Source organism: Musca vetustissima, unplaced genomic scaffold (assembly GCF_032173495.1).
Source record: "Musca vetustissima isolate MV318-11 ecotype Yass unplaced genomic scaffold, APGP_CSIRO_Mvet_v1 utg2026, whole genome shotgun sequence".
Lineage (NCBI taxonomy): Eukaryota > Metazoa > Arthropoda > Insecta > Diptera > Muscidae > Musca > Musca vetustissima.
The window spans coordinates 112,446-137,177 of record NW_026882717.1 but is presented as its reverse complement, the minus strand read 5'-3'; the positions used below and the strand labels follow the sequence as shown (position 1 = coordinate 137,177).

Below are 24,732 nucleotides of genomic sequence, written 5' to 3'. Positions count from 1 at the left end.
AAACCCAATAATTCCATGAGGCACATATTGGCCATATCAAAGTGTATACGAGTATATCCTCATTGGACATAAAGGACCCATTTTCAGGATATCTCCACCCTAATATTCGCTATTTTGAACACTTTTTTCAACCGCATTGCCTGCAAATTGGTATTTTGCAACACTCACTACCAAAACGTGTTTCAGGGTAGCCCCCATATTATGGTAGTCACCAATATTTTGTATTTATGCGATTTTCGGCACGTTTCTCAACCGAATTGTCTGTACTTTTTAGTTTCAGCGTAGCCCCCATATAACAGTATCCCCTAATATTCGGTATATTAGGAATTTTGGACACATGTTTTCAATAACAACATAAGCTTTTTCTCACGACTTTTGTCGGTATTTTCAAGGTCCTATCATAACATAAGTTTTCTCCTAGGAGCATCCCATTAATTTTAGATATAAATACTATAATAGTATGAATAATTATGAAATGTATTTATATTGTGGGAACGAACCCGTTCATTTCACAGGAATTGCTAACTGTAATAATTTGGTCATTAAATTTATTAATTTTTCGTTTTTTCGTTCATTCTTTACAGAGATTTGCGCTTCAACAACATTAACGAGATACCCAGTAGGGCTTTCTATGGACTTTCACAGGTGACTACACTTTTTCTTAATGGTAATGAAATTGCCCACTTGGAGGATGGATCATTTGAAGGAATGCCATCATTACGTTTCCTTTATCTCAACTCAAATCAACTCACCCGTCTATCGAAGAACATTTTCCAACCGTTGAAACAACTGGAGGGAGTGTAAGTATGATTGTTAGTCCAGCATATATGGTATCTATGGTCGTCGATGTACATACATACATATGTAGGCATAGAAAACGACAGATGTAAATGTACATACACATTTGGCATAGCATTCAGAATGGAAATGATATATGAACTGAAATTCATTTGATTTTGTCTTTTTTTTCAACACTCTTTTCATGTTCACTCTCCGACGGCTGCTGTACAATCTCAAAGTTATCTGGAAAGCAATAATATCTGGCAAATTGATGCTGATACATTTGCCAATCTACCGGTTTTGAATCGCATGTAAGTACCATTCTACTATTCATTGAATAATTTTGTGTTAAAACATCCAGAACCAAGGATAACCATTCATGTATGGTGTAATTCAAGCCGGACAAGTTTTTAGCCATTAGTGTTATTATCATTAGGAAATGCCCAGACTAGTGTGGATCCGACTATATGAGGCACTCGAATAATGGTGAATTGATTTTCTGCCATGACCAATGTAAAAGGATAATGATGAAAAGACGATGAGAAACTCCATAGTTCTGTAGCCGGCGGTTCTGGGCGGAAGATTTCGAACCGCTATCTGCAGCTCAGAATGACTTCACAAAAGCTATTATATTCTCGAATAATCACAGAAAAAATATACATTTTCAAATCAACATTGCTCGACATTGCACATTACACTATGGTCAAGAGATAACATTTGTTTGTGAATGAATAAATTTCTTGGTTTTGATGGCGGGCACGATAACTCCTTACTGGAACATCGGAGTCCGCAAATTCCAACGGCATTAGAAAGTGTACATTTCTGGTTCTCTTTGCACAAAAATTTTTAACAATTGGACAAACATTTTTTGTAAATGGTGCTTAAAATTGGACGAGCTATACCCAAATCTGATCCAATTTCAACAAAACTTCACTGACGTCAATCTGTAGTATTTTCAATACGCTTTGCAAAATTTTGTCTCAATAAGACAAATATTAGCAGTATGGTGCTCCATTTACACAAATATGAACCGATTTTCTCCAATTTCAATAGGATTCGTCCTTGGCCCAAACAAGTGGCCTGTGCCAAATTTCATCCAAATCGCATTGTAAATGCGATCTGTACGGTCTGAATTTGAACCGTTTTTTTTTCAATTTCAATAGGGTTCGTCTTTGGGCCAAACAAGCGACATATGCTAAATTTCATCCAAATCGGATCATAAATGCGATCTATACTTTGCTCACAAAAATACATGGACAGACGGACGGAGAGACGGACATGCATAAATCGACTCAGAATGTGATTCTATGCTATTCTCAAAAGGAACCATGCGTCTATCTCGATTCCTTTTGCCTGTCACTAACATTTGCACAAATACATTATACCCTCTACCACAGTGTGATGAAGGGTGTAAAAACGTCGTCAAGTTCGGTCGTGCCGAATTTTTTCTTCCCTCCATCACGTGTTGTGCGTTATAATAAAGGGTGTAACATTTATGTGCAATTATAGCAAACTTGTATCTATAAAGCAATTTTCGACACAATATTTTTTCTACCCTACAGGGGGAAATCAAACAAAAATCCTTCAAAATACTGACAAGATGGGGCTACCTTTATATGGTGGTTATGTCAATACATGGTCTGCGTTACATAAGCCTTTATAACAAATTACAGCCACATCGGTGCTAAAATGTTTTAGTCTTCAAAATGCCGAATATGCGATGTTACCATTCTATGGGAGCTATACCAAAACGTAAACTGGCTACTCCAAATGTTAGACCAAAAATTTTGTCAAAAATGCTCATATGAGCCTATCATTCATATTGCAGGCTCTATCGTGATTGACGAAAATTGCTAAATGGACGTAGTATTATAATCTGATAAGTAAAATATATATCACATTTTTTTTATTTCATAGCATCATCACATATTTTAATATATACCCGTACATTTATCGTTGTTATATCGTTTAAACGTTTTAATTTTTCCACTTGTTCTACTTTCAATCTCCTGATTTAAATGTCGATGACATTACTAATGGTTCATCTGCCGTCTTCCTGTTAATAATGCTGCTGATAACGACGACGACGATAATGATGATGATGGTGTCGATGATATCCTTCAACTCTGCTGCACCGCTGCTACCGTTATATCCCGATTGTATTGCTTGTCGACACCCACAGTTTCATGTTTAAAAACAAACTCACTAATCTACCGCCAGATGCATTCACACGGTTGCCAAGTTTGAAACGCCTACGCCTCGAAGACAATCCAATCGACTGTAATTGCGGCATTTACTCATTGTGGCGTCACTATCAACAGCATCCGCAACGTAAACTCATCACCATCGCATTGACTTGTGAAACACCGGCCACATTGTATCGTTATGGCTTTAACGGATTACGGGAATCCCATTTCCACTGCAGTAAGTACAATATCCTTGTGATATCGTTTGATTATTCGCATACATGTTTCCCTATCGTTAGCTCGTTCGTATGTACACACATGATCAGAAATTGATAGCTTTTCAAATCACTAACATTTGAAAATAGGAATGACAATTGGAAAATACCCGATTATTTAGAATGTGGGAATTATCGATGGATCGAAAGTTACAATAAATCATATCAGAACATGAACGGGTATTTATTTAATTTATGTGTGGTTCTGAAACTTCCCAAGCATGTAAAGCTAAGCGTACTGTGCAGACATCTTTTCGGATATTTTAATAGGATCTTCTGTTACTTTTCGCACAGTGGACCCTATTTGCCATTTCCGATTTTTCTGCATCCTTTCAGATTTCTATGCGTTTTTTAATTTAATTATTATCAATTACTTACCACACATTTTTTCCTGTAAAAAATGTCGATTAATAAATTCAAACTTTCCAGTTCTGACAACAAAACATTTACACATTGATTGTGTAGCTGTAATGGTTTCGCATTGGTAAAAGGGTAGTAGCAATTCAATCGGTAACAGAATAAAGAAGATATCGATGGCATCTTGTGTTTAGTGCAAATAATTGTTTTACATCAAGTCGTATGGAAAGCAATTTGAGTTTTTCAATACTCCTACAGACAAATACACTCAGGCTCTCTCAACATGAGTGATGGATTACAATCCTTAAGTGTTCTTAAAGTGAAATTAAAATTGAATTACACGTGTGAGAAAAAGGGAAGTTTATATATACTTTAAAAGGATAGAATAATATGTGGTCAAGTTGAATTTTTATCTGTAATTAGGAAGTGAATACAACAATATTTGTAACATTTTGTTTAATCAAATTAATCGAAAAACTTTCGGGATTTTTTTACAGTTATTAAGTATGGTTATACGAATTTAATTTAAACAAGAAAAAGCGTTACGAACCGGCCGGGACGAACTTTGGATACACTCCACCATAGATATAATGACAGGCACTTGAAATTAAAATATAGGGAACATACCAAAAGGTGGACATAAATCGACATTACTACAAACCAATTACCATAAACCATAATATAAACCATAATACAAATTTCAGAAATTGTTAATGGGCAATTATGCACCTCATCGAAATATTGGTTCTAAACCCCATGTTTCTTTGGACCAAATCCATTTCAGAAAATTTTCATTTCATCCATCGAGCTCGACTCGAAAGAGTATAAATAATCACTTAAAATTACTTTCAAATGATCACTGTCCTTACAAGGCAAAATTCAAATAACTAATATTAATTTCAGCCGCGCACGGCTAGGGCTCGAACCTAGGTCCTCGCAGCAACACAAATGTTGCCAGACCACTTAACATTCTGAGCCATCAACACACTTCCAAAACGGTTGCGCAAAAACATGTGTATACCATGGAAGAAATTGTAGGTGTGTGGATTAATTATCCATCGCTACAACAAAAATCTGCGTTGAAAAGTACTGTTTCTAGAATGAAGACAAATGTCGAACTTTGACAAATTTGAATTTAATTCGCAAATGCAAGTTTCGCATCAGGGCGGAATAAATACAAGTTATCAACGTACGACCTCTGTAAAGCCTCATAGCCCAATATGCCTGATGAGCCGCTTAACCAACGGCGAAACGCGTCGCATAATGGTGGGTACGTAGGTTCTTCTCCTGGCTTTCCTTTTCATTGCAAAACTTAGATCATCAAGCTCGACTCGAAAGAGTATAAATAATCACTTAAAAAACATTTCATCCAAACTTTACCCATCTTATTATTTCTTCCAAACTTAGTTCAAGTTCGAAGTTGAGGAATATCTGTCCACTCCTTCTATTGTCCGCCTAAATGCGGGCAATAGTTTATTATAGTTCATTATCGAACCTTACGTTGTTGTTTTTTTATCTGGATATCCTGCGCAAGTGAAATGATTACAACAGGGTCTTAGAACCAAACCCAAAACGTGAAACAAATCAGATAACTAGTTTAATATAAAATATGGCGTGATTACAACAGACGGACGGCCATGGCTGGATCGTCTTTGAATTTTACCCTGATCAAGAATATATATACATATATATACTTTATAGGGTCGGAAATGACAAAATTAATCTACCCTTTATACTATGGTGGAGGGTATAAAAAGATTTATCTACCCGGACGAAAACTCATGTTATGATAGGACATACCGAAAAATACGTGAGAAAATTGAAACGGAGATCAATAATGATATTTTTAAAAGAGAGAGATGTGACAAAATACTAAATTACAGCCAATTCGGTTGAAAAACGTGTCCAAAATCCCTAGAATACCAAATACTGGGGGCACCGTTATATGGGGGCTACACCAGACATTGGGAATATGTTAAAACATGGACCCACATTGAAAATATTTTACTAGGAGTTTCTTATCCCTCGAAAAACTAAAGTACCAACAAGAATATTCTACATTAAACAGCTGGGGAGAACAACAAATATTGTCAATATCAATATTGTCAATATTGTCAAAATACCAACAAGTGAAAACGAACTTTTATGCCCTCTGTCACGTGGTGAGCATATTTATATGTGGATTATGTGGTAGGAGTTTCTTCATGCTCTAGAAGGAATATTATTCCAAACTAAATGTGAGGGACTGTTTTCAAACATTAACCTATATTGAAAAATTATCTAGAAAACGTTTTTTATTTACCCGAAATCCGAACCTTATGTGGGGCTTTATTAAAACTTATGTCTTACGTGGATAAGTTTCCGCAAATGTTCGGCAATCCAACAAACAAAATAAGGTAGTCGACAAGAAAACTCATATACCCTTAATAAGGGATCATATCAAATTTGTTTATGGAGAAAAAATATATTTTAGTTGTACGACACATTTAATCTCCAACAAGTTATTGTGGTATATACTGATGACACCTTGAAGGCATCATATGATATCTTACGGTTACCTTGTTCCAGATACACATTCAATTTTGTAGGTGTTCGAATTTTGTAAAAAACACTGTCTGGCTATAGCTTTCGAAAATATAAACGCGGAATTCAGTGGCTGACTTTACTTCGCGCTACAGACGGTGAATATTTATCAGCACCAACAATAAACTACGATTAAACGAACCATCACTAACAATTGTAGAACAGCTATTGAGTTCATTTATATTTTCAGTTTTGAAATTTTTTTGTGTCTTCATTTTTTTTAATATTCTTTTTTTTTGTCCGTCTCGTTGTCGTTTCAGAAAAACCGGAAATTGTCACAGCACCGCTTGACATGCATTTAACAGCAGGTGAAAGCGTTGAATTACCATGTCGCATGGTTGGAGATCCACAGCCGGAAATTATATGGATGCAAAACACCAACGAAATCTCACAGGACTATGCGCCCAAAATGCAGGTGATGCCCACGGGCACCCTCAAAATAAACGATGTCAATGCAAATGATATTGGAATTTATGAGTGCATTGGACGCAATGAAGTTGGCGAGACAAGAACCCAGCCCATTCGCATGGTAGTGGACAATAATATTCCCATTCATGGACTGGACAATAGCAACTCAAACGGACACAACAACAACGACAACTATCATTATATCAGTAATAGTAACAACAATAATCATCTATGGAATCAACCACAACCACCATCTCAGCCACTACCACCCAACGGAATGGAGCATTATCGTACAAATGCTATGCTTTATCCGGATATAACACACACTAGTGACAATGAAAACAACAACGCTTACAATAGCAATGCTGGTTTCGAGCAGCAGTTAGAACCCTTTAGCACTTGGCACCGTCCTATTGAAACGCCACGAACAATAAACTCGGACGCACAACGACAGACATCGAGGCCAACACAAACAACACGACAACCGACAACACAGCAACCTCAGCCCCAGGCGCCAGTATTTATTCTCTCGCCATCGGATGCAATTGTCGCCCTAAATGGTGATCCAGTCCGATTGGATTGTTTGGCTACGGGTCTACCCGTCCCTGAGATACTGTGGTATTTCAATGGTCGTCTAGTAGCACAGTCCACAGATGCATTGCGTATACAGGCCAACGGAAGTTTAGTTATTGTTAAGCCCACACTATTGCAGGCTGGTACATATCGCTGTGAGGCAACCAATGCCCTAGGCAGTGTTCAGGCTAGCGCCAATATTGATGTAAAAGGTAAGAGTTATTAATGGATATGATTGTGTGTGTGTGTGTGGAGGCGTTGTGTTCTTTATATAAATGTAATGTGTTTGTTGAAAAAGAAAAAACCTAAAAAAGTGCAAATAAAAACGAAAAGTGTGGCATTCTAGTGAAATGTTACATTTGTAGTGATTTACATAAAACAATGTTGCAGGCGGATTTTCTATCGCATCCATTTCAATATACAATGTAAATTTCGGCATATTTTGTTGTGAAAATAACGGCGGAAATAGGAAAAAAGTAAAATAACCAGTAGGGAAAATTTAAAATTCGAACGACTATATGATACCTTTCACCATTTTGAGTATATACAAGAGATGCTCCTAAGATTCTTATTGTAGGGTACCGATTTAAACCAAGTCCCCAAATACGTCCTTTTCTAATAAATTTGCTCTTCTATGCAAAATAACCCCGTGAAAAATATTATTGTTATCGTAGCACCATCTACATGAAATCGATCGAACTAGAGTGAGTCACAGTCAAAAGTATCCACTTGGCTTTTTCATTATAATTTTTTATATGTGGCCATGGACATCCTTAATTAGAATTAAGCAAATAAATTAACCAATATTTATATAAATTCAATATCAATTTTTGAGTTTTGATTTTCAAAATACTTGGATACATTTGACTGTGACTCACTGTATATCTACGAGTAAGTCTGAACCGATTTCAACAAAATATAACACTCAAATATAGTCTGATTCGGAGAAACGATGGGAGTTAAGTGCAAAATTTACAGAAAATAGGACGAACAAACACATACATACCTATACTAAAGTAATTGACTGACTTCCTGACTGATTTACTGAGTGACTTAAAGATTCATTAACGACCAGACGAAACGGCTGAAGATAGAATCTTGAAATTTGGCGTGAGGGTCACTCTTGGCTTACCCACTAGAACGGCACGAAAAGTACTCAATGTGGTACCATTTATATTTGACGAACCGGGGTAGCTAAAACTCTGAAATTTGGATTGAGGGCCACTGATGGAGTGTAGGTTAGATGTACCAAAAAGCTTTTGAAAAATCTAACTATAAATATCCGAAAAGTACTAAAATGTACCAAATTTGTTGCAATATCGTAACATGTGAACTTGAAATTTGGAATGCGAATCAAGATTAAGACGTAGGGTCGATAAAAGGAGGTAGTTTTGAAAGCGTGTAATCATGTATACGAAAAGTACTAAATCGTGCTAAATTTGGTACAGCTTGAATTTAGAGAAACGGGTGAAGCTTAAATCCTGAAATTTGAAATTAACATTGCCGTCGGAGTGTAGCGAAATGTAGGTAGTTTTAGAAATTTACTTACTTATGTGTACGAAAAGTACAAAATAGTACTCTAGTAAAATTTGGATTTTTGGTGAACAGATAGAGTTGCAATCCTGAAAGTTGGAGTTAGTTGGGGTGTAGGATTGGGATATGCAGGAAGTTTTAGAAATTTGTTCTGTGGAACAAATAGTACCGAAAGTTTTTTTGGGTGAACCAATAGAAATTCATTTGGAAATAAGTTTGCTGTTGGAGTGTAGGATTGGTGTATGCATGTAGTTTTGGAAATTCATACCCATGGATACTAAATGGTAGCACCGATACCGCTGAGATCCAGAAATTTTGAGTTATGATCATTGTTGGGATGCAGGATTGGACTGGTTAGAAAGTTTTGAAAATGCATACTAATGTGTACTAAATGTTGTACATTTTCAATTGTGCATGAACCGATAGTATGATATATGTAGGTAGTTTTGAAAAATTCTTAAGAAGTTGCAGGAAGTTTTGGAAGATTGTACTAATGTGTACAAAATGCTACCAAATGTGAATTTGGATGAACCGATAGAGCTGGAATCTTGAGAGTTGAATTTAGAATCACTGTTGGTTTGTAGGATTGGACTATATAAGATGTTTTGGAAATTCATACTGATGTTTTCTAAATTGCACATAATTTGGTGGGGCGATCGGTCTGGAATTCTGAAATTAGGAAATATGATTTCTATTGCATTTATATTTGGTAAATTTTTAATTTGGGTGAACCTGTAGAGTTCGAATCACGATATTTGAAATTAGTCTACGAAATAAGTACTACAAGAGTACAATAGGTAATAAATGGTACAAACATTAGGATAGAACTAGATTTGTGTTATATATATATATATATATATAGGATCTTTACCTAAATCTGAACCAATTTCAATATAGGGGCTTTGGTGCACCATTTAGACAAAATTGGAGAACATATAAAGTTGGATCGATTTTTAAAATTCTTAACACACGTCATTATAGACTCAATATGGTACAACATTCCAAATTTCTAATCGGATAAACTATAACAAACTAGTTGGGGCACCTTCGGCAATCGCGTTTTCGATATGAAGCTCTCACCGTACATCACTAGTTTCGATACATAGGTTACATAGGTCGAAATAAATAACTGTCACAAATTTCTAGCTAATAAACTTATTTAGATGCACGAGTTTTTGTATTTTAGCAGATGTTTTTGTAATATATCCATTCCATTTCGTAAGTATTTCGTCTATAAAACTTTTCAAATTTTATGACAATATTATTTAAAAGTGGTTAATTACGATGTGTATTATTATAGAATTATTTAAAAATATAATGTTTTTATAAGACTGATAGAAAAAAATGAAACAAAACTATAAAAAGTACATTCGGGGTAGATTCTGCTTTTTAAAGTGGGACACATTCGGTCATATACAGTTAGTGCAATATTATTTCCTTAAAATATTTTTGAGTTTGTCTTTAAAAATAATCTTTTAATATGGTTTGAAAATAAATATATATGACTAAACATGCTTGTATTGACGAATATGCGATAGAAAAAACCTATTTCCGATTGTGTGTGCGACCTTGAGATATCAACGTCCGCCGCTAGAAAATGTAGCCCTAAAATTCAAACATTGTGTCACGTATCAAAACCAAATATAGCCTGTAGAGGATCTGAATTTCAACCAGACTGATAGCGATGATAATTACCAGGCTATGACTATGATGCCGAATGCGCCCCATCAAATGCCGAAGCTACCCTGGGTTGGGGCACATTTGGCGAATTTGACTTTTTTTACAAAACTGTTAAAATGTTTAACTAATACTAATTTTTTATGTCCTTTTGGTACTAGTTTTTATAATAAAGTTTTTATATATGTCGAATAAGTGCTGAGATATAAAGCTCTAAACAAAAAGTGCCGAAGGTGCCCCAGTCTCCCCTATTATGTATTTTTATTAAAAAATCTTAAACACATGTGTGCACATACCTCAAAATATGCCAAATTCACATCTGTGTGGATTTGTTTTTAATTTGTACGATTGTACCCATATGTAAATTGCATTCCATGGGAAACAAATTCCCATCGGATATTTATGATTGAACTAAATATGACTGTGTGGCTATCAGTTCAATTACGAGCAATTTAAACACAAAATAATAAAAATAATATCATATATCTCAATATTTGATATCGTTCTGAAGAATAACTGCAAAAATTATTTTTTGTCAATACTATATGGTGATATTATCGATATTTTGAAGGGTTTCAACAGAATTTGAAAACAGTGATTTGGATATTCACACAAAATGAAGTCTAATGTAGAACAAATCTACTTCATTAACTCAAAATTGATCTAGCACCTAGCACTTTTTTTAGCATTTTGTAATTGTTTTGTTGTTTTTGTTAACCTGTGATGTATTATTTTTCTTGTTTGGATTTGGTTCGGCTCAAGGTTAAATAAAATTCTGTATTATGATTTCTGATTTTTTTATATTTTTATTTTCCAATATTTCGACTGTCTTCGACAGTCATCTTCAGGGAAATACTAAAAGATACAATTATTTAATAAGGTTTTCACAGAATAATATAACACAAATATTACGTTTTGAGAGAAGCTACATGTTTGTTACACCGTCTATGCTAAACTAAACTCTAATTCGTCTGTGCTTATGAACTAAATTTCTATACATATGTGCACAGTGGTCCGTGTCAGTCTTGTAATTCATTCTCTTCTCTTGTGGTACATTTATTATATTAAGCATTTCTAAAGTAAATCGTCGTTTGTAATTGTTTTCTTGTGTCAAAATATCAACGTCTTTGAAATTTGGTGTATGCCCCGTGATTGTGCAATGTGCTGCAAGAAATTAATTTGAAAAACCAAATTAAGTTGTACATTTTATGAGAGCGATGTAAAAATAATGAACATGAATTATGTTGGAACTTTCTGAAAACAAGTTTTTTATTCAGCGGGAATCCCGAATGCCAAGTTATATCCACTTTAGATTACCGAAAAGGCGAGCGTACCCATTTGCATTGGGATTGTGCCATAATAAGGACCAAAATAGAAAAATTCCGGCAAACATATTTTTGTATATTAAAGTCGCTGTTGGTAATGAGATTATAAACCCTTAAAAGTACACAAATGGAACGAAGATTGATTATTGTCTTCATATTTGTACGCAGTGTGAAATTACAGTTCTTTACCTTAACCAAATTTGGTCATTATTAGCATTTATATTTTAGTAGGAAGATTTCAAACCCCATCAAAAAAAAGAAAAAAAAAATAGTCAATTCGGTTGCGTGTCCGACGTCCCCAAAATGTCGAATAAGGGGAGGGTACCGCTCTGTGAGGGCTACCCCTAAATATGGACCCATATTAATAATTTTTCATAAGGAGATTTTTTACTCATCAAAATATAAACAATCAAATTGAAACCAATGCAATTGATGAGGGCTACCTTTAAAAGTAGCCCAATATTGATAAGTTCTAGTAAGAAGACTATATAACCAGGTAGAACAATTCGGTTGAAAACCGCGTTCATGTAGATATAGAGATTTTCTACCCAATAAGAACTCAAAGTACCGAATTCCAGCGAATTCGGTCGAAAACTGCGATCAAACCCCCCAAAATACCGCAAAATTGGGGGTACCCTTATATGTGGGCTATCCGAAAATATGGACCCCTATTTATAATTTTTAGTGGAGATATTTGCTACCGAATAAGAACTCAATGTACCAAATTGTCCTCAGACGGATATGGCTATATCGTCGGTGATCAAGAATATATATACTTTATAGGGTCGGAAATGATTATTTCGATGAGTTACAAACTGAAAAACAAAAATGTGCCTAAAAGCTTAAAAAAATATTGGGGTATGGTGTACCCAAAAAGGACCGATATATTCCATTTCCAATATCAAATCTCATAGAAGTAGTACCAACGTATGTGCAAAATTCCAAAGCTCTGTCTTCAATGCGACGGACATGGCTAAATCGACAACGAATAGCCGAATAGAAGAATAAATGGGGTTTCTGATTAATATTTCATTATTAAATATTAAAAGTTTTGTTCTAGAAATTTTTAGCACTTTTTTCTGGCACTTTTTTAAATTTTTTAGCACTTTCTAGCATTTTTTTTTCAACAAAATCTAGCAGTTTTCCTCAACAAAGTTTTGGCAACACTGACCAGTGGAGCACTACGTAATATACCGCGGTCGTAGCACTAAAAATCTGTTAGTGTTCCGACCGCGTTGCCCTACATTATTTAGTTTACCAAGGTGTGCAACACTACATCTTTTGTTGTCCGGTCCGGTACACTAAAACTAACATGGGCAGACAAACCCAAAAAGTGATCTTATATGATCAGCAAAATTAACTATTAATATATAATTGTTTTTCTTTTCCATGTCACAAATAGCCCATAACACCCGGTGTGTTGAACGCATACAATTTTATTTCAATTGCATATTTTCAAATGTTACCAACCCAAAGAGCCAAGTGTGACAATGTGCATTTAATGATAATAATTGTAATAAAATTCAGACATTATAACAGATGTGTAGGCGTCACATATGCAAACACGAACAAAGCTAGCTTTTGGAACGTGTTGTACGCTTCACCACAATTTGTGATTTTTCTGTTCCTGCCTTCGGTTTTCGTTCTAATTGTCTACGTGTTTTTGCGACATATATTGCAACAGATTGTCTTTGATTACTCGAAATGGCTTGCAATTTGGACATTTTGCAATACCCCCTTCCCGAGAACCAGTAATAACCTCAAAATGTCCTGACTTTTTGTCTGCTGCAAAGTGGAGTGTAATTGTTATGAGTGGTTAGAATTGTGGCACGTTTTTTTTTGTCGACATACATAGTTGCATTGCAGCTTTTACATAATTTATGTATTTAATTGACTTGCAACATTGTTGTGGTTTTTGCATCCGAGTCAAGAGCACTCGAAATATTACACATATACATACATGCACACTCAAAGAGACAAATTCTCTGATGATACTTATACATATTAATTAAAATATTTAATGCACAAACACATTTGTGTGTGTGTGTTCATCGGTCGCCAATTTTCTGATGTCATTAAAATACATTTTAATTTAATAAAGTAGTTAAAAAAAAACATTTTTTAAAGTATGGATTACAATTGTAAATAAATATTTAAATAAGGATTAAAATGACAAAAAGAGAAACAAAAATATATATTAATCTTAATAAAACCAGAACATTATTAATTTCAGCCGTTATATGTACCAACCACCCTGCGCAACATGCATATATGTTTTTATACCCTGAGCATCATGGCTAATGAGGGTATATACACTTTGATACGGTGAAAATGTGCCTCATCGAAATATTGGTTTTAGACCCCGATGTTTCTTTGGACCAAATCCGTTTCAGAAAATTTGGAGTCGATTTACACATGTACGTCTGTCTGTCTGGCTGACTGGTGCGCACGATAACTCTTGAAGGGAATAATCAATTTGATCCAAACTTTGCACATCGAAATATTTCTTCCAAACTTAGTTTAAGTTCGAAGATGAGGAATAACGGCCCACTCCTTCTGGTACCTCCCCCACAAAATGGTGAAAATTGTGAAATAAATTAATGTTATAATTACATGCAATCGGACTATCCGATTTTAACTAAACTTTGTACAACCTATTATCTTTACCAAGCCTTGATCAAGTTGGAAGATGGGACCCATAGGTCAACTCCTTCCACACAAATGGTGGAAATTTTCAATATTTGAAAATTTGATTTGAACCAAACTTTGCTCAACCTATTGGACCCATAGGCCAACTCCTTCTGGTCTAGTCAACTCCTCCTACACAAATGGTTGAAATTTGCAATATTTATAAGTCCAATATCAGGCTATTGGAATGTCCGATTTGAACCAATTTTTATTAAAAAGCGTCTTAAAATCCCCATATTAGGGGTACCATATTATGGGGTTACCCTGAAACGTGGAACAATATTGATCATTTTTAGTACGGAAATGTGCCTTGCAACGAGAGTCCAATATACAAAATTACAGCCAAGTTCGTCGGAAAACGTATCCAAAATACAGAATCCTAGGAGATACCATTATATAGGGGTTACCCTGAAACTTGGGGCGCTATATATTTATTTTTGATAATGAGATGTGCTATACAACTGCAACCTAAATTACCAAATTATTTACTATTCGATTAGAAAAACGTGTCGAAAACCTCCAAAGTAACGAATATTGGGGGTACCGTTGGGCTACAGCAAAATATACCATTGGAGCTCTACCTTAAATATTACGATCTCTATCGTATTTCCAATAGACGGACATGTGTAAACCCACAAAGAATTTTATTCAGATCAGTTTGTGGCATCTCCGATGAATATTTCGAGGTGTTGCAAACGGAATGACAAATTTAATAGACACTCCACCTTAGAGTCTAAACGCAACCATAGAGTCTAGAGTCAGCGACAGTCGTTTGCCGTGTGTTTCTTATAGGCAACGGGAAATCGCGACGGCTGACGTTCGCGTCTAGCGGCATGACGCTAGAATAGATTTTATTCATTTTTGCTCAGCGTCATACTCAAAATTTCTCACTTGCTCTCAATTGAGTTGCCATATTTTAGGTAAAAATCAACAGTGCTGCCAAATTTTAATGATAATTTATATCAAAACATATGGCAGTACTGTTAAAAAAACAAATATTTTCAAAGATTGTGGATGTTTTTTAATGAATTATTAATAAAATGGAAGAAAAATATTTTTTTCAATAATTTTATCCAAATTCCTTGACATTATTGTTTATTAAATAATAAATTGATTTTGGTTTGCACAACGTAAAATTTTCTGTCAGAAAATGAAAACAAATAATTGACATTTTGTGCCGCTAACGCTAACTCTTTCGTTTGGTTTTCACGCCGGCGAAAAAGTATGACGCTGACTCGTGACTCTCTGGTTGCGTTTAGACTCTTATGGTGGCTTCTAAAAGTGTCAAGCATTTCACATTTACACAATTTCAATGATCACGATAAAAAACAACACATATTTATACCCATTACCGAACGTTTCATTTTGAATCTCGTAGAGTTCCACCGTGTAGAACACTATGGTACGGTACCATAATGCTTTTTGATTGAACTCCGAATTTGTGCAAATTCGTTTCTGTGCAAACTCATTCATTCAGGTCTGACACTGATGGTAGATGAAAAAAAGGCGTTACACTTTTACAAACAGCACCCAACATTAAGACTTCCTTTTTAAAGCCTTCACCACACTGTGGCACAGGCTACTATGGCTTTGTGCATATGTTTGCAACTGGCATTGTTATTTTTGAAAATTTGCATCGAATCACTTTCTGAAACTATTTATGCTTGTCAATCCATGTTATGTTGAAAACAAAGTGCAGGCCGCGTTTATGATACGAATGAGCTTAGGTTTGGCGAAACGTATCGCAGTGCAATGCTTGTTCGATTGAGCTTAGGTTTGGCGAAACGTATCGCAGTGTAATGCTTGTTCGATTGAGACAACCATTTATTAAACGAATCAAACTGAGACTAATGTGTCTGTGTACTGTAAATACCCCGATACAACATTTTTGAACCCTATTTCCGGGTTTCTGTTATCAAATCGATTCAAAATGGATAGTTTTATAATAAATTAAACACGTGGGTAAATATCAGGGTATTTACCCTAATATTGGATAAAAACAATTTTACTGTCGAACAACTAGGCTGCCAACATTTGAAACACATGTTTTAAAAGTACTGGTATAGAAAAAGGGGTCTCTGAGTGCATGTTTTGATATTGCCCCACATAAACGCCCCAAATGTGATTTTAATGAACTTATTACTCCTTGTCCCATCATACGCTGGGTTGGGCGGTAGGCAAAGTGGCGATTAATTCAAAAAATGAACTTTAACTTTAATAACCATATTTGGTGCCGGGTGAAAGAAGATAAAATTCTACATCACTAATTGCCAAATTTTACATATATCCAGTGATAATTTTTTTAATTAATACTTCTAAAAGTGAACATTTTTTATGATGCGTCTACCTACGGTGTTTGTAGAAATATGAAGGGGATATGGCCAAAGAATAAGAGTGCCTGTTTTGATAAAGATCGGTCAATATTTAGCGTGTCAAATGGACCCTGACTTTTGTGTGAAAAATGACAAAATTTGTATTCTATACCGTATATATTTACTCCTGAAGGACATAGACTCAAAATGTTGATAGTATATCAATATAATATATTCATATATTATTTAGTAACCAATTGCAGCACTAGAGGGCGGATATATAGAGCTGATCGCTTTGAAATTTTCCATGAGGATCCAGGTATGGTCAAGGACAACGCCCATAATTTTCGGTGATGATCAGATAGTAGTTTTGGGCTAAAGTGGACCGAAAACTTACATTTTGTGTAATTTGGAGTCGATCTATAGGCCACATTTGATAGCCGAACTTCACAACACAAAGGGTGAAGGGAATCTATACAAGTAATTAGAAAGGCTGTACTGAATATTAGTAATATTTGTTGACCTCTAGTCCGTCATGAGGGTGCAAATATCACGAAATATTGCCCAACCTCAGAACATAAAACCCCAGAAAGTTAGACTTTCGTGGAAGTTGTGTAGGGTATCATATGGTCGGCCCGTCCGACTATACTGCTCCGCTCACTGGTTTTTAAAATATGAAGTTTCAGCTTAAAAATTCCAGAACATCTTTTTGCCTTTTTGGTGCATGTTTGACTTATTAAAGAATTTGTAAAAAAAACTTCAGTCGCTGAAAATATTGGATTGATTGTTGACCAACCAAAACCAGGCTTTGGAAACTCAAACGATGGTAATTCGGCAAGGCGTTTTTTAAGAATGCTGAAATGTATCTGCAGATATTGCAAAAATTGGTTTACAATTGATAAAAAAAATATGCACACAATATGAATAGTTGTTTCTAGTGGTATTGAGGTCAATATTGAAAAATTACAAATTTCGCTAAAGCCACTGAAAGGCTATTTGTTAAAAATTATCCATTGTATTATATGCCTCCTACTCTACATGAAGTATTTATTCACCATTGCCTATTGGTCAGCTAACTGAAGAATCTTAGGAAGCCAGAAATAAGGGTTTCAAAAGCTATAGGAAGCACTTTTCCGTAAATTCAGTCGGGAAAATACAATAGAAGACGTCTTTAATAGATTTCTTTTAAGTTCAGATCCATTTATTTCGAGGTAGAGGAAGAGTTGTAAAAAGAAAATGCAGGAAATGCCACAGACTGCATTGGAGTTACTTATTCTTACCCAAAATGAAAATTATAATGGCGACGAAGATGATGAAGATAATGAAGATAACAATTATTTTTACGAATTGTATGATGAAGTAAATGATTATTATTAAGTAAATTAATTTGATAATGGTTGTGAACTAAATAATGATTATGAATTTAATAATACTTTTAAAATTAATGAAATTAATATTTCCTTCACATGAATATTTCTTGCATAAGTAGGGCCACACTTTTTACAAACAAAATTTCACATTTTTTCAAAAAATTCAAATATTTCTCTTTCTCAAGGAAAATTTTAAATCCCCTAAAATAGATGATAGTTGGCAAAAGGCTGATGTTGTCTTGTTGAAATTTCTTTGTTCTTTTTATTTTATTTTTTTGCAAATGAGAAAATACTTAAATTACTCCTTGAAAATAAGTGTCGAAATAACTATCATTATATTCTGTTTATATCTAAATAATTCTGTGAATTCGTGAACTAATTTGGACATATTTTCGTTACCTTTGCGCTTAACAAATAATTGCTTTAAAACATAGGCGCCGCAATGCATATAATAATGATACCATTAATTGAATTATACGCACAGTTCCATGCGAATTATATCAACAACAGATATTAAACATCATTCCCAGCTCTATTAAAGTGATTGAGTGCAAAATGATTTCATATTAGAGTGGGTAGATTCTGTTTATGCAACACAACGATTGAATTTGTTAGTGACGTAGCCTACATCGTACTACAGTACAATGTATTATGTTTTTGCGAACACGTTTCTATTATTATTAAAAATGAAATCAGTCATAGTTGCCGTTGTTGTCTAAATACCGTCAAAATGACGAACATTTGGCCGGTCATTGTATGATGATTATACCAAAAAGTGAACCGATATTTACCATTTGGAACCCATTTTAAAATATATAATTCGTAGTTGTAATTGCATCCATCACCTCCTTATGGGTCTGCTTGTTGTACTCTTCAACACACTGTGGTACAGGCTTTTATGTCTTTGTGCATATGTTTGTAACAGACAAACGAGATGTTTCCGGATAGCCCCCATATAATGACAAAACCCATTATTCGGTTTGGGGCATGTTTTTCAACTAAATTCGCTCTCATTTGATTTTCAGTTTCTCACGGGCTGTCAAATCTTCCTATTAAATATGCTCAGTACTGATTCATATAACAGTACATTCCAAATTTCGGTATTTTGGTGAGCTTGGACACGTGCTCCAAACAAATTAACTGTAAATTTGTATTGTAGATTTTTAGTGGGTAGAAAAGACTTTAGGCTCTAAAGGTATTATGTCTAGTCTACCGAAGGGATGTTGTAAACTTACAACAAGTTATTTTGTCAGTATCAGTATTATGCTTGATTTGTATATACCAAGAGTGATAAAGGATATCATATAGTCGAACCTTTCCGATTTTACTACAAAATTATTTAGGTCCTGCATCGTAAATTTTTTCATATTTGTTTTAGTCAGTAGTCAGTTTTGGTCCACGGAGACTAGGCCCTAAAGGTGGGTGATCAAACTATCCCCCCATTAGATTAAACTAATTATAATAGATTAGTATGATCATCAATCTTCCCTCTATCCGCCACCGAAGAATGCGCCCGGTACGTTTATTAGGTGTTGAGATATGATGTATTTTTAGGGACGCGTCTGTGAAATGAAGAACCTACTTACTTACTTAGCTGGCTTATGACAGAACGGTAGTTCCATAAGCCGAGCTTAAAAAAGATTTCCAAGAGCGTCAGTCTTGTGCGCATCCCATCTAATTTAAAATATCAATTTCCCAGCCAAGTGATGGTTCATTCAAGTAGAAGACAATACTTGAATGAACCATCACTTGGCTCAATTTGTTATGCCTTTTGAGCTGGGGCATCTTCATACATTCTCCCAAAATGTATGAAGACTACCAACGTAGTCTCTGCAGCTCAATACGTCTGACTATATCTATGTCGACGCAGATCGGCTCATAGATCTTCCGCAAGTACCCATGCTTCAGATCCGTACAACAACACGGGTAATATCAGAGTCTTGTAGAGTGTGGCATTGGTTTGACGAAAGGTGGCCTTGATTTTGAGTTGCTTACTCAGACCTTAGCAGTATCATTTGGCCAACATTATTTTTCATAGTGCCATTTCTGTTCACATCTCGTATGACCTTTTCCAACAGGATATTAAACAGGTCACATGACAAACTGTCACCTTGTCTGAATCCTCGTTCGGTATTGAAGGGCTCTGAGAGGTACTTTCCGACTTCAACTGCTGACCCTGTTGCAGTTAATGTTATCCTGCATAGCCGTATTAATTTTGCAGGAATGTCAAACGCAAACACGGGTTTAAACACCTCTCAACGGATAGGGCTGCTGTCGAATGCGGCTTTATAATCGACGAATAGGTTGAATATGTCGATGTGTTTTTCGTGGGTCTTTTCCAGGATTTTCCAGTCATTGACTATTGACTTTAGTTTTTCACACAGAGACTTATTCCTCTTATTCCTAAATGTTGAGTTGGCACATATCGTCTTAACCTTCTAATTATACCCTACACAACTATGTTGTCAGGGTATTATAGCTTTATAGCTTATTATTGGTCCTAGACCCACCTTTAAGTATACCGATCGTATTATCTCGACTAGCTTAGTCGATCTAGACATGTGTTTCCGTCCGTCCGTGAAATGGGCCAAATACTTAATTTTTGTCTGTCTTTTTGGTCGCTTCAGATGCCGCAATTATGGCCCAAACATCTCGAAGGAGAAGGGGATTGGGCCAAAGAATAAGCATGCCTGTTTTGGTAAAGATCGGCCAATATTTAGCGGGTCAAATGGACCTTGACTTTTGTGTGAAAGATGACAAAATTTGTGTTCTATAGCGAAGATATTTACTCCTAAAGCACATAGAGTCGAAATGTTAATAGTATATCCAAGAGGAGTGGTTGGCTTTTAAATTGATACCAATTATATTGTCGTATGTACTCGGTTGTGGGATAAATATTTACAGGTGCTTACTTATTCATATATTATTTAATAAACCATTACCACATTAGAGGGCGGAAATATAGCGCTGATCACTTGGAAATTTTCCGTGAGGATCTAGGTATGGTTAAGGACAAGGTCTTTAATTTTCGTTTATCATCAGATAATAATTTTGGGATGAAGTGGACCGAAAACTTACTTTTATGTCAATCTATAGGTCACAGTTGAAAGCCGAACATCACAATACAACGCACGGTGAAGGGAATCTGGATAAGTAATTAGAAGTACTGTACTGAATGTTAGTAACATTTTTTTACTTCTAGTCGGTCAAGAGAGTGTAAATATAGCGAAATATTGCCCAAGCTCAGAATATAGAACCGCATAAAGTTAGATTTTCGTAATAGTTGTGTAGGGTATGGTCGGTCCGGCCGACTATATTGCTCCGCTCACTGGTTAAAATGTCGATGAATAAGAAAAGTAATTTTGCCATTAAATGGTGTTTTTAAAATGAATCTTTTGTGGATAAATGAAAATTCGACTGGGAGCAAAAACGTTTAAGACCTAATTTAAATATTTAAGAAAAATACCCCTTGTATGTATACCACCCATTCTAATGTATATGTTTGCACTGCAAAGTATGGATATGTTTCCGATGCATCATGCTGTACACAGAGCGGATGATCGAATCTATAATGCATTTTGTTTGCTGTCTAATAATTTGACACTAAATGCAAATTATCAGCCATCATTGTAAATGGCTAATGTTCATTTGGTTGCTGGTGCCATATCACATCACTCTCAATGGCTGACATGTTTGACTTTTATGTTTATCCAACGTTTGGATGGATGGCGGCATTGTTCCGCAGACATTGACATGACACGTATACCGACGCTGGTGTACAATGTACATATATCAATTCCCACTCTAAGTGTGTGTAATTGTTTATCTTCGACAAATATATGTGGTAGCTTTGAAGAGCTGTTAATGCACATTATTGCACATTGCCTCCTACGCTGACTATGTTTGATTAAATGTGTCTAATAGTCAACCCTTTGCAAGCGTAAACTGGGTAAATAAATTCAACCACACCCCACTTTGCATCGGGGTGATTTGCCATAAACACAACGGGCAATGAATTATGATTTTCGCATTGCAAAGACAACAGGAAAAAGGAAACATTTCCAAACACACAGTTCTTCCCCTGTTGAATCATGCCTGTGCAAGAATAATTCACACATTCATCTATGGACTTCCTAGCTAAATAGAAAATTCCATAACGAACTGCATATGTACTCATATCATCATCTTCTGCACTACATATTTGGTGAGCATATTCATCTTCATTGCAAACAACTTCAAATTCTGGAATAGAACTCTAGTTGAAATCTAGTTTTGAAATAATTATGTTGTCTTTCATACACGTTAGTTTGCTCACCAGTGGATAGGATACAGATTCTTTGTGTAGCTCTAGGATATTTTGATTGTTTGGTGAGGAGTGGTTTAAATTCGAATCGGCATTTGCATTTCAACCACGAAATATGAAATTCATTTTGTCTAAAGTTAATGAAACGATGACACAACTCCATGAATTAAATGTTGAATTCCTTAAAAAGTCCTCTTGGAAAGAAAAGACAAATGAATAGCTTCATCATATTTAGGTCAGCACATTCGTTTTCGAGCAATTACTCTCGACATCTCTGTACTTTATAATGAAAAACGTTTTAATTAAACAACGGATAATTTTTTTCTATCCCACAAATGATCAATAATGGGTGTACCCATTAGCTTTTGGATTTTTTATACCCTACACAACTATGTTGTCAGGGTATTATAGCTTTGTGCAGCCCCAAGAGTTTGTAAAGCCGCGAAATATTGGTCCTAGACCCACCTTTAAGTATACCGATCGTCCATATCTCGACTAGCTTGGCGTATATATTTACTCCTGAAGGACCTAGACCCGAGAAGTTGACCGTATGTTAAAGAGGAGTGATTGACCTTTAAATTGTTACCAATTATATGGTCGTATGTACTCAGATGTAAGAATTATACGTAAATATTTACAGGTGCTTACATATTCAGATATTATTTAGTAACCCATTACCACACTAGAGGGCGGAAATATAGCGCTGATCGCTTTGAAATTTTCCATTAGATTCCAGTTATGGTCCAGGACAACACCTATAATTTTCGGTGATGATCAGATAATAATTTTGGGATGAGGTGGACCGAAAACTCATTTTTTGTGTTTTATTCGATTCGACCTATAGGCTACAATTGAAAGCCCAACATCACAACATAACCCACGGTAAAGAATCTGGACAAGTACAGTCCCCGTCTACTGAATATTAAAATATTAGAATTAGATCGCGAAATATTGGCAAAGTTCTGAATATAGAACCATAGAAAGTTAGATTTTCGTGGAAGTTGTGTAGGGTATCATATGGTCAGCCCCGTCCGACTATACTGCTCCGCTCACTGGTTTAGGCATATGTTTGTTCTTGGTCCCACTTGGATTGATGGATGAGGGTATATACGCTATATATACCTTAGAAATGTGGATCATCGAAATATTTGCAGTCGATTTACAAATGTCCGGCCGTCTATCAGTCTGGCCGGCGGGTGTGCCCGATAACTATCATAGGGATAATCCGATTTCATCTAAACTATACACATCTTAATATTTCTACCAAACTCAGTTCAAGACCGAAGACTGGGAATATTGGTTCACTCCTTCTGGTACCTCCCCTACAAAAAAGTTGAAATCAAGCCTAGATCAAGTGCGAAGATGGGACCCATTGGTCCACTCCTTCTGTTACCTATCCCACAACCGATCAACATTTTCTGTCTATCGGCAACACCGACTTACACTTTTTATACCCTTCACCACACTGTGATACAGGGTATTAGGTCTTTGTGCATATGTTTGTAACAGGCAAAAGGAAACGAGATACACCCATGGTGTAATTTTGAGAATATGCATGAATCACTTTCTGAGCCGATTTATGCATGTCCGTCCGTGCGTCTGTTGATGTTAAATTGTAAACAATGTATAGGTCGCATTTAAAATCAGATTTAGATGAAATTTGGCACAGCTCATTTATTTGGCCCAAGGAAGAAGTCTATTGAAATTGCTGAAAATCAGTTCAGATTTAGATATAGCTCCCATATATATTTATATTCGATTTTATGTGAATGGTGGCTTTAGTGCACCCTATATCTCTTTCGATTTGCACGAAATTTGGCATAGTGTACTGAATTAAGTCTAGAATGTTAAATGTTAAGTTTCGTAAAAATCGGTTCAGATTTAGATGTAGCCCCCATATATATTTTCGTCTGATTTCATGTAAATAGAGTATCAAAGCCCCTACATTTTTTTCGGTTAGCACGAAATTTTGCAATTTATTTATTTAGCACAAAAATATGATTTCGTTAATAATCCGATATTTTTTGTGTATTAAAAACCTCTATACAGGGTGAGATAAAAAACTGCAGCAAAGTCAAACGTCATAATTTATACATTTTTTTATTGAATAAAGCAACAAATGTCGGTAATAACATAAAATTTTAGAATAAGTTTAGATTTGTTCGAATTGGCCACATTCCCGTCGAAGCGCTTGCTTAAGGTGAAATGAAACGAGGAACCTCATCTTGTAACCATTCTTGGGATGGTGCTAAGTCATCTTGGAATGTCCAAGGCCTGCGGCCCAAATGTTTGCGTGCCCAAGGCTTTAATATACTCTCCAGAATATGTTCGCGATAATATTCGGCATTTATTCTGATGCCAC

At 35.4% G+C, this 24,732-nt stretch overlaps 1 protein-coding gene across 1 annotated transcript in view; it reads left to right on the top strand.

Annotated features, from left to right (window-relative positions):
• Nucleotides 1-692: 692 nt before the first annotated feature.
• LOC133329373 (peroxidasin) overlaps nt 693-24,732 on the top strand; it is a 47,443-nt gene continuing 23,403 nt past the window's right edge. Inside the window, exons 1-5 of the mRNA XM_061537849.1 lie at nt 693-800; nt 1,020-1,091; nt 2,963-3,204; nt 6,442-6,726; nt 6,994-7,374. Coding sequence (XP_061393833.1) covers nt 709-800; nt 1,020-1,091; nt 2,963-3,204; nt 6,442-6,726; nt 6,994-7,374 — 1,072 coding nt within the window. The 5' untranslated portion in view covers nt 693-708. The remainder of the gene's footprint in view (nt 801-1,019; nt 1,092-2,962; nt 3,205-6,441; nt 6,727-6,993; nt 7,375-24,732) is intronic.